Source organism: Monodelphis domestica, chromosome 2 (genome assembly GCF_027887165.1).
Source record: "Monodelphis domestica isolate mMonDom1 chromosome 2, mMonDom1.pri, whole genome shotgun sequence".
NCBI lineage: Eukaryota > Metazoa > Chordata > Mammalia > Didelphimorphia > Didelphidae > Monodelphis > Monodelphis domestica.
Genome location: NC_077228.1, coordinates 405,562,083 through 405,573,618, shown reverse-complemented (window position 1 = coordinate 405,573,618; position 11,536 = coordinate 405,562,083). Strand labels below are relative to the sequence as shown.

The following is an 11,536-nucleotide window of genomic DNA, read 5'->3' as shown; positions in this document are numbered from 1 at the left end:
AGTTAAGTACTATGTAAATGTTTATTCACTTCCTTCCTTTTACTTATCTGTACCCAACATGAGAGTTTTATCAAGAGATTGGAGACCTCTGCCTTAACTTCATTCACTTCCTGGGTTAAATTCATGACATTTCTGAGCTACTTTTTAAAAATTAATTTATTTAGTCAATTTAGAACATTATTCCTTGGTTACAAGAATTATATTACTTCCCTCCCTCCCCTCCCCCTGCCCTTCCTGTAGCCGACGTGCAATTCCACTGGGTATTACTTGTGTCCTTGATCAAAACCTATTTCCATGTTGTTGGTGTTTGCATTAGGATGTTCATTTAGAGTCTATATCCCCAATCATATCCCCTCGACCCATGTAGTCAAGCAGTTGTTTTTCTTCTGTGTTTCTACTCCCACAGTTTTTCCTCTGAGTATGTATAGTGTTCTTTCTCATAGATCCCTCTGGGTTGTTCAGGATCACTGCATTGCCACTAATGGAGAAGTCCTTTACATTCGATTGTACTGCCACTAATGGAGAAGTCCTTTACATTCGATTGTACCACAGTGTATCAGTCTCTGTATACAATGTTTTCCTGGTTATGCTCCTTTCACTCTGCATCACTTCCTGGAGGTTGTTCCAGTCTCCATGGAATTCCTCCACTTTATTATTCCTTTGAGCACAATAGTATTCCATCACCAATATATACCACAATTTGTTCAGCCATTCCCCAATTGAAGGGCATCAGCTCATTTTCCAATTTTTTGCTACCACAAAGAGTGCAGCTATGAATATTCTTGTATATGTCATTTTCCTTATTATCTCTTTGGGGTACAAACCCAGCAGTGCTATGGCTGGATCAAAGGGCAGACAGTCTTTTAGCACCCTTTGGGCATAGTTGCAAATTACCTTCCAGAATGGTTGGATTAATTCACAACTCCACCAGAAATGCATTAATGTCCCAACTTTTCCACATCCCCTCCAGCATTCATTACCTGAGCTACTTAAAAAAAAAAAAAACCTTCCCTTCTGTCTTAGAATCAGTACTGTGTATTGGTTCCAAGGCAATAGAGCTGTAAGAGCTATGCAATGGGGGTTAAGTGACTTGCCCAAGGTCACACAGCTAGGAAGTGTACGAGGCCAGATTTGAACCCAGCCTGGTTCTCAATTCACTGATCCACAAAGCTGCCCCCCTGAGCTGCTTTTAAAGACCTTAGAGCTGCTGAGAATAAGGGTACATACTTATAGTTTCTGCTATTGGGGAGGCTGGACCTGGGGGATTCTGAAATGCAGTAGACTAAGCTGATTGGGCTTCTGAACTGTCTGAAACCATTATGATGGACTCAAATTTGAAGGAAGAGGAGCACCAGCTTTTCTAGGTCCGAAATGAAACTGGTGAAAGCTCCCATACCAATCTGTAGAGGGAATGGATCGCTGTGTGTCTATTGTACCTCTAATCTGGACAAGCTTGCAAGAGCCAGGCTCAAGATAAAGAGATCCATACATCCATATTGACATACATACATGCATATGAATTTAGATAAATAAAGATCCCAGAGGGATGAAATGAAGAATGGGATTTTTTTCCCTAACTATCAATTTGATTTGAGACTGACCTGACAGCAAAAGAGTTAAAAGCAGGTCCCAGATATTTAGTTTATCTATACTTTATCCTTCATGTCAGAATATGATCTACTGTCAAAAGCAAACAAACTGGTTAAATAAGAGCCACAACATTCTAATTTAATAAATGAAAAAGTACAGTCAATTAAAAACACAAAGAAATGTCTTCAAAAAAAGTACATTTCCCTTCTTTCCTTCCTCAACCCATGTAAATGTATGTGCGTAAATAGCATGTAAATGTTCAGATAAAAAATTTTAAAACAACTTCCTTTTGACAAATATATTCTACACTGGTGGATGTTACAATTATTGCAGATTCAATTAGGAGCAAAAAAGAAAAAAAATTTAAGGGAAATAAATGTAATTTAGACAGCAACCGTTTATATTTGGCTTCCCCTTCTGTACTAACTTCCCTTCTGAACCCTTCATTTTAAGCAAATATAAGGTAATGTCAGCCAAGCTAGGTCCCTTTGGATTCTAGGATAATATTTATTACTATTTTTTTAATATTCTGGCAAACTTTTTGATAGAATTAATTTACATCATTAAATATGAGGCAAGCTAGAAATATCCACATCCAACGACAAGCTCTTCCCAGTGATAAATAGCTCACTGTACAGATGGCCATATACGGGCAGCCTTCCTATAAGGCTGACAGTTCTGTATGGGGCATTGCGTATGGCTCTTGGCTCAAAGTTACATTCCTTCAGTATGTTTCTCTGGGAGCTTTTGATTTCCGCTTTGAGGGCTGGCACAAACCTCCAATTGCTCTTATAAGAAAATGTCTGCAACTCAAAGTTGAAAATGGGCAAGAATCCTTCTTTAAGTACACAAACACTCTAAGTCTAGCCACTTTCCTGTAGAACTGCCAGGTTTTCAGTATGTCTGATACCTGATCAAGTGACTTTCAGTGGGGGGGACGGTACGAGGGGCAAGGAGGAGGTTAGAGGAAAAAACATAAGGGAAGGAATGTAATATATCCACACCTGTACATTTTATAAGACTTAACCAAATGAATTGTAGCAACCGAAGCCCAAGTAGACACACACATCCCGTATATAGCTGTGTAAACAGGACTGTGCTGCCAACCTACTGAATTCCTCATTTTACCAGGAAAAAAAAATGTGCTCTCTAAAAAGTATTTGCTATATAAACACTTGCATACAAGTCAAAATTAGTGCATTTTGACCATCTTGCACAGAGATTCAAAGCTTTATTTCTTCAAATTATGACCTTCTGTCAATGTGAAGGGGTAAGTCAGAGTTGGACACCATTATAAGAGGCCACTATTTCCCCTTTACCTCCCAGGATCACACAAACATTTGCTGAGTCACTTATAATACTGCAAGAATTCAAAATCCCATGGCAAGAGTTAAGGACAGAGTGTCAGCCTTTCCCTTTGAATTTCCTGGCTTTGAATGGTCTGCATCACAACATAAACATTATCCACACATACTTTTGGGTCTGTGAATGTCTTGGATTTTTAAAAATAAAACTCATCTTCCTACTCTTCCAAAAATCCTAAGTCATAAAAGAGGGATAGAAACTCAGCATAACACATATAATTCCCAACATATTTTTCTGGTTACTCGGACATTTCATAGGCTGTGTATATTTTAGTATGCATATTTCAACTCGGCTAAGATTGAAGCTATTCATCCATCTTTTGGCTAACTACTAACTATGGGCTTTTAGAAATTTTGAAGAAGCATCTTAGGAAATTTCACAATCAATGAACAGCCATTTTTTCTAAAGGTAGTATAGAGTAGACAATCTTAACTACAGTGAAACATTCTGATAATACACTTGGTGTTTATGGAGAACTGAAAAAAGAGGGGGTAAATTGAAAAACAACCCTTCCAAAGGATTTAATCTCATTCATTTTCATAATATCTCTGTGAGGTAGTAATCTCTGATATAACATTTGACATATCAGCTATTAGCCCCACAGCTTGGGCCAGTCAATCTACTTGGACCTTGATTTACCCATCTGTAAAATGAGGGGTGAGGTAAGTAGGCTCCAAGGTTTCTTCTGGCTCTAGTTTGATGGACAAAAATTGCATGGCTTTCCCAAGATTTGCACATTTTAGTACCAAGAATGTAGTCCAGGTCTTACCACCCCAAATTCATTGCATCCACTTCATGAATGAGTGTCTCCAATGAAGCTCATGAAACTATTGATGGCTCCAAAATTCTCTTGAGCATTCAAAAATTCCCCAGTCCATTTCCCACCTACCTCACCCTACAACACCACAAGAACTCACCACAGAGGCCACATCCCAGCTTAGGTGAGATGGGAGCTGACCACCACTACCCTTCCCCATCTGCCACACCTTCCTATCCATTAGCGGTGGGTATAATTGGGAGTTTAGGTCTTGAAAGATTTCACTGTGGTTCCCCACATATTTTGAACTTTCAAAATCACCCACAAGGGAAGAACAAGTTAGGGACCAAGTTGCCTATAATACACATGTGATTATTAACATAGCTTGGAATGTTCCATCTTTAAATAGGAAACCTTAGGCCTGGAACACTCTGAATAACAATTATGAGGATTCTTGGTAAGCTTTGGAGACTTCCTTTGCTTCCCATACTTACTATTTACATGCCATTCTACTGTACAACACTAGTCACAGATGCAGATTGCTTAACAAGGTAATTGTGCACAGATGATGTGGTCTAAGAAGGACTTGGACTGAGTATTTGTTCTTGGCTATATTTCAGAAGAAAGAATGGGAACTTTGAAAAGGCTGGCTAAAAAAGAAAAAATAAGCCCACAGTACCCTACTGATAAAAGATTAGATCAATATTTTTAAAGTAGTTATCTCACAGAAGAATAATATACTTAATGACCATTCTAATGAAAAGAACAACAAAATAAAGATAAATGTTGAGTAACTGCAATAATTAATCTTCTCCAGAAAAGGTATAGAGAAATATATGCCCATCTTTTAGGAGAGAGGTGGGGCACTAAAGGTGGAATGTTGCAAACACTGTCAGATATAGTGATCATATTGGTTAGTTTTATTGAATTGTTTTTCTTTGTTACAAGGGATGACTCATTTAATGATGAATAGATATATATATATATACAAATGACCATTAGATTAAAAAAGATATCAATAAACCTTATTTTAAGTGGTCTTCCCATCAAAAACAGTACATTTATCTGCTTCAAATCTATCCCAAATTGACTTGTCTAATGATGCTTGAATATATTTAAGTAGGTCAAAATTCAAAATGCAGCTGCTGGTTGACCCTGGGATCAAATGATGTGGCATAGGAACAGATTAAATTATATATTTGGGGAATAATTTCCTTTTCTTAAAATAAAATTGTTACTGTTCTTGCATAGGGGTTAAACAAGCTACTGAAGAGTCACCAGAGAGAACAAATAGAATTCCTTTATTTGCTTCTTTTTATTTCTTTAAAAGGAATAATTGAGATTAGAATGTGGGGATGGTCTAGGAATTATTGGTCAAATTTATTTACTTGCTACTCACAAAAGTGGGAGAAAACTAATACTACTCTTTCTAGGGTTTGACCTCAAATAACCACACTACATGCTTCGCATCAAATGGCTACTCATCATTGTTCATATAAGTAAATTTAATTTGAGAGGTTTTTTATCATATTTTATTATCAATCATGTTGGAGCCAGACTTTCTTTTTATATGACCAAAGCCAAGCAGAGTATTATTGAGTGAAATAGCTGTCACTCATTTCTTAATGAATCTCTTATTCATGGATATTTTAATGACCTGGAGGCACAAAAATAGTTGTATACAAAAGTAGATAAGCATCACCTTTTTCAGTCTCATTTTTTTCTACCTCTACCCTTACCCTAAGGAAAGAGCCAATTTATCTCCACATCAAAAACTTCTGACAAATCAAAGGGATACTTCTTTCCTAATAGTAATTATTTTCTGTGAATAATGACAAAAACCTATTCTGCCACACTAATGGAACAAAAAAGGTTAAAATGGTAGAGTAGGATTAGTTTCCCCTCACTTGGATGTGTAGCAAGCAAATGAATTTGGCCAATAATTCCTAGAACATCACTATCTTCTAATTCTACTTATCTCTTTTAAGGAAAAAGTAGCAACCAAACTGACTTTTTAGTAGAAAACAAAGTAATAAAACTGAAAAGTGCCTCATCAAATGAGATTCAGACTGTGTTCTGCTGTCTAGGGACCACTAGCTTTGTTCATTTCATGAGTTCATCAATCAGCTGTTACTTTTTTTTTTCCTCCTTATAACTTAGCTATGAAGTTCAGAGACTTCCAAGGGAGGACTTTCAGGACCCAGGGGGAAAAAAATTGCAGGGTGATTTCTTTTTTATTTATCCAAGTGAAAAACAACTCTTCCTTTTGCTCCCTAAGGTGTTTCAAGTGCATCCTGTCTGTCTCTAAACCCCGAATCATCAACATAAAAAAATAAATAAATAATAAAATAAAATGAAGCCTTTTAAAATGACTTAGGACTCCCTGTGGTTAGGATCTTCCAACAACCTACCTACCAAAAGGATTTGTGCCAAGGTGGGGAGTGGGGGAATGGGGGTGGGATGAGCATAGCAACTGGAAATAGAGGTGAGTTGTATCAAAAAAAAAAGTTAAAAAAATAGTCTGACTATTTCAAAATGATATAAATCAGGGGCAGTGGGGAAAGGAAAGGGGAGGGGGTTTTGAAAAAAATCCTCCTTGGTGGTGGAAATACTGCGCCTTTTTTGTGGGCTAGAGTGTGCCAGCTTTTTCAGACAGGAGGAATGCTGAGTGTCAAGGGGTCAGGCTCAATCCGGTGCGAGTTGATGAGGCAGGAAGGTGGGGAGGAATGTGCGGAATGTCCCTGTTTGTGTAGGACTCCATTCATCCCATTGGCGAGCGCTTGCTGCCTGAAGCGTATAAAAGGAGCAAGACAGGCAGTCTGAGACTCACAAAACACTCTGCCTAGCAGCTGAGAGGGAGCAAAGCAAGGCAACTTCAACTACAGGCTACTGCCTCCGAAGCAAAAAGCTAGACAGACAGCCAGTTCGACAGCAGCCTTTCAAGGCAGACAGGAAAGAAACAAAGGACGAAGCAGAAATACATCCACCGCGACTCACCTCTGCAGCCATCCGCTTTCAACGAGATCATCTAGATCAGACACACATCCAACCTAAGGCCAGACAAGCCAGGGGCACTCTTCTCGATCGCTGGTCTCTCCCGCATCCCAAGCTTAGCTGGTCCAGGCTCTCGCTGACTATCTCTGTTCTCGAAGACTAGCTCCCCAGGATGTCTTCAGGGAAAATGGGACCCATGAGCTTCGCCTTCGTTTTCCTGCTCACCTTCTGCAACCGGGTAAGAGGAGAGAAACCCTTTTCAAACCCTTCGCGTCCTCGCTTCCCCACCTGTCCCAATCTCTGGGGCTAGAGGTGGCTGGTCTGGAGAGAATCAGTCTAGCATCTCTGGGAGAACGAGTGAGTTCTCCCAGAGTGGGGACTCTGGGAAAGCTTTGGCCCTGGGACTTAAGGGGAGGGAACTGGGAAGTGAGGAAGGTGTATGCGTCTTACGCTGTCCTGATCTCCTACTGACCTGAGTTTTTTCCTCATTTCTCTCCTTCTCTCAGGAGATAGCTGGCCAGGACTGCAGCGGGCAGTGTCAGTGTGGGGTAGGACCGCCACCAGAGTGCCCAGCCGGTGTGAGCCTAGTGCCAGACGGCTGCGGTTGCTGTAGAGTGTGCGCCAAACAACTGGGCGAACTGTGCACTGAGCGGGACCCCTGCGATCCCCACAAGGGCCTCTTTTGTGATTTCGGTTCCCCAGCCAACCGCAAGATTGGAGTGTGCACGGGTAAGCACCACTTGTCACTCTCTTCCCAACTGTCTTCCTTTCTCTCTGTCCCAAGAGCTATAATGCTCCCCATCCTGGGACTGAGAACTGACAGGATCCAAAATGCGTTGTCTTGGGCAAAACATCTTAGTTTGCCTTAGGCATTACAACGAAAATCTAAATTTTCCGTTTCCTCCCTCACCCACCACATTTCCCCTAGTTAGATATGTGTTTTTTTTTCCTTGCAAAGAGAGCTAAAGATTATAAACATCTACAGATAGAGAACTGCTAGCCAATTCTCTATAAAAATGTTTTCTTGCCGGTTCTGAAGTTTCTTTTTTGCCTCCTTTCCTTGCAGCAAAAGATGGTGCCCCATGTGTCTTTGGAGGAATGGTGTATAGGAGTGGAGAGTCCTTTCAGAGCAGTTGCAAATACCAGTGCACATGCCTGGATGGGGCTGTGGGCTGCGTGCCCCTCTGCAGTATGGACGTCCGTCTCCCCAGCCCAGACTGCCCCTTCCCCAGAAGGGTGAAACTTCCTGGTAAATGCTGCGAAGAATGGGTGTGTGAGGAACCCAAGGACAAAGACCAGACTGCAGTTGGACCAGCCCTAGCTGGTGAGTTGGCTGTTTTCCAGGAACACATGTTAATGTTGGAGACTCAAATCAGCTATTTTGATCTCTTTCCTATATATACAACAGTCATAAAAAGAAAAAAAATCTCTGGAGGCTACTTGTCTCAAATTTGGGATGGGGAGGAGGAAAGGAAAGCTGATGCTTTTCCCCTGGAGTTTAACCTTCTGTTTGTATGCTTTCACAGCTTTCCGACTGGAAGACACTTATGGCCCTGACCCAACTATGATTCGTGCCAACTGTCTGGTCCAGACCACAGAATGGAGTGCCTGTTCAAAAACATGTGGGATGGGCATCTCTACCAGAGTTACCAACGACAATGCCTTCTGCAGATTGGAAAAGCAAAGTCGTCTCTGCATGGTGCGACCCTGTGAAGTTGCCCTGGAAGAGAACATTAAGGTAAAACTTCCTTGCCAGGTCCCCCTACACACACACACACACACACACACACACACACACACACACACACACACACATTAAGTTAATCTGCATTGATAACCATTGATACTAGCCACCATTACAATGGGTCTTCCTACCTATTTCCCCCACTCTTCCAAAAATATCTAGATCTAAGTGGATTAAGTTATTAAAACCATACAAATGTTTTGTGTTTGTACTCTTATGTCCAGTATCTTTTATTATAAAATATCCATAGAGGGGCTATAAATCTAAGCCATCCTAAGAGAGGCAACATGTATATTTGACAATTGAAGTGAATTTCCTCTTCTCATAGCAAATACTGAAAAAAAGTCCAAGGAATAGGCTGAATATAGAGAAAATTGCTCAAAACCAATATCTGTATCAACCTGTTGATTTTTTCCCCTTTATTTTTGTCTCCCTTTAGAAAGGCAAAAAGTGTATCCGAACTCCCAGAATCTCTAAGCCTGTCAAGTTTGAGCTTTCTGGATGCACCAGTGTGAAGACGTACCGGGCTAAGTTCTGTGGGGTCTGCACAGATGGTCGATGCTGCACTCCTCACAGAACAGCCACCCTCCCTGTTGAGTTCAAGTGCCCTGATGGTGAAGTCATGAAGAAGAAGATGATGTTCATCAAGACCTGTGCATGCCATTACAACTGCCCTGGAGACAATGACATCTTTGAGTCCTTGTACTACAGGAAAATGTATGGAGATATGGCATAAAGCCAGAGATAGACAGAGAGAGGCAGAAAAGAGGGAGAGAGAAAGACTAATTAGACTGTCAACTTGAAAAGATTCACATCTCATTTTTTTGTAAACATGATTTCAGTAGCACAAGTTATTTAAATCTGTTTTATTTAAGAAAAAAATCCCACAAAATTCAACCCATTGCTCCATGTGGCATTCGATCAGAAATGAGCTACTGCTGACCCCAGACTTAGGTTTGGAGAAGAAAGTAAGACTTGACTGTGGGACCACATCACAGCACAACTTCAGAGCTTGTACTAGGTTGGTGCTTAGGGGTCAATAGAGAGCACTTGTGGAAAGGTTTGCACTACCAAGTGGTTGTTCCCTTAAAGTGGTAATGCTGTGTTCCACCTGGTAATGCAATTGAGAAGGAGACCTTTAATATTCTGACTGGCCTGTCCTTAGCTCCAGTGACAGCTGAGGTGTGCCTTCTTGGCTAGTGGGGGGCTGTCAAGCTGTTCTGTTCCATTGGAACAGCAGTATTTCAGCTAAGACATTTTGATTCAAATGACCATGCTCAAAAAGAGTCAGAATTGCGTCTATTAGACTGGACAGCTTGTGGCAAGTTAATTTGCTTGTAACAAGCCAGATTTTTGTTATTAATATTGTAAATATTGTGTATATATATATTTGTACAGTTATCTAAATTAATTTAAAGTTGTTTGTGCCTTTTTTGTTGTTAATGCTTGGATATGTTCAATGTTAGCCCCCATTTCTGAACACCATAGGTAGGATGCAAGGCTTGTTTGACAATGCATTCAAAGCATGAAATAGATACTCAATGGAAATTCTGCTCAGTTAGAGTGACCAGTGGTCAAGACAGATTGTTTGCTAAAGGTGAGGCAGAAACGTTGTTGTAAAGCATGACTTGTACAGTGGAAAACCAATGGCCCCACTTTTAATGAACAGATGACCTGCGGTAAAATGAGTAGCTCTTTGACAGCTGACCATTCTTTCCACCTAGGAGCATTTGTTTCTGACTTTGACCAGGACTGTTTTCGAACAGTTTGTTATTTGTTGAGAAGTGTGACCAAAAGTTACATGTTTGCACCTTTCTAGTTGGAAATAAAGTATTATATTTTTTCTATAAATGGCTTTGTTACTTTTTTACTACTTTATAATTCTCCCTTTGGGAAGCATCCATCCAGGGAAGTGATTGCTCAGGGGTCATTTAAGGTTATTTCCCAACACTTCTTGCAGGAAGATTCCTTATTGAGTATACCAGGGACAATGAATTCTCTACTACAACATACTGCAACATGGGTCAGAAGTAGAGTTTTTATTCAAATCTAAGCTAGGCACAAAACTTAAATAGAATATTTTCAAGTAATTTAACTTCAGAACCATAAAAATCTATTATCAAAATGACTGAGTATACTATGAAATTATTCTCATTATAATAATCCCACTGAAAAGAAGGATAGACTCAGAGACAGTAAGACCCAGGTTCAAATCCTGCCTCTGACACTTACTGTGTAACCCTGAGTAAGCCTCTTAGCCTCCATTCCCTTATCTATAAAATGAACAAGAAGACTGCTAAGGTTCCTCCCAGCTCTATAGACATGTGATTTTATGAAAAGTGCCTTTGTGAGTCATAATTAGGTCCTGATTTTAATGGACATTAAAACCCTCTAGAAATCAATACATTATTATAAGTAAAAATAGATTGAAAAATCTACATGTATGTATGTATGTATGACCTTGGGCAAGTCACTTAATCCCCATTACCTAACTCTTACCATTCTTCTACTTTGGAACCAATATACAATACTGATTCTAAGACAGAAGGTAAGGGTTTTTTTTTTTTTTTAATGAATTTAAGAAGAACTGTCATCCACGAATGCTGATTCAGAAATAATCATCTATTTTCAATCATGTAGGAAACTTTCACTTAGACATTTTGATTTGAATTAGCTGTTGTTCTAGAGCCTCATTATCAATGACACTATCTTTCTATTTCATTTTAAGTATAGTTTACAAGTGAGGAAGATGAGACTAAATGACTTATAGAGTATCAAGCCCACTTGATAATGAGCTGAATTTTCATAATCAGACAGGAGAGGGCAGCAGGGATTCCAGAGAAACTCATGGGAGCTCAAAATCCCACAATGCAATATAACTACAGACTACTAGGGAACAACAGTAGTTAGACAGACTGGGCATGGGACAGAGATGGTATGACTCATTTTGAGAGACAAAGTCACACAGGAAAAACAGACTAATTCTGCAAATAGTGTCTGTGCCACAAACCAAAAAGGAAAGCCAACACATGTTCAAAATGTGGAAAGGTCTGCTGGTCAAAACATTGGGCTTTTCAGACGCACCC

General features: G+C 39.9%; 1 protein-coding gene across 1 annotated transcript; it reads left to right on the top strand.

The window, feature by feature from the left end:
* The first annotated feature begins 6,327 nt into the window (after positions 1-6,327).
* On the top strand, positions 6,328-10,301 carry CCN2 (cellular communication network factor 2). Its single transcript, XM_001380373.4, has 5 exons — positions 6,328-6,944; positions 7,213-7,435; positions 7,773-8,030; positions 8,233-8,444; positions 8,890-10,301. The coding sequence occupies exons 1-5, from the start codon at positions 6,879-6,881 to the stop codon at positions 9,184-9,186; spliced, it is 1,056 nt and encodes a 351-aa protein (XP_001380410.1). The 5' UTR covers positions 6,328-6,878; the 3' UTR covers positions 9,187-10,301.
* Positions 10,302-11,536: the final 1,235 nt, after the last annotated feature.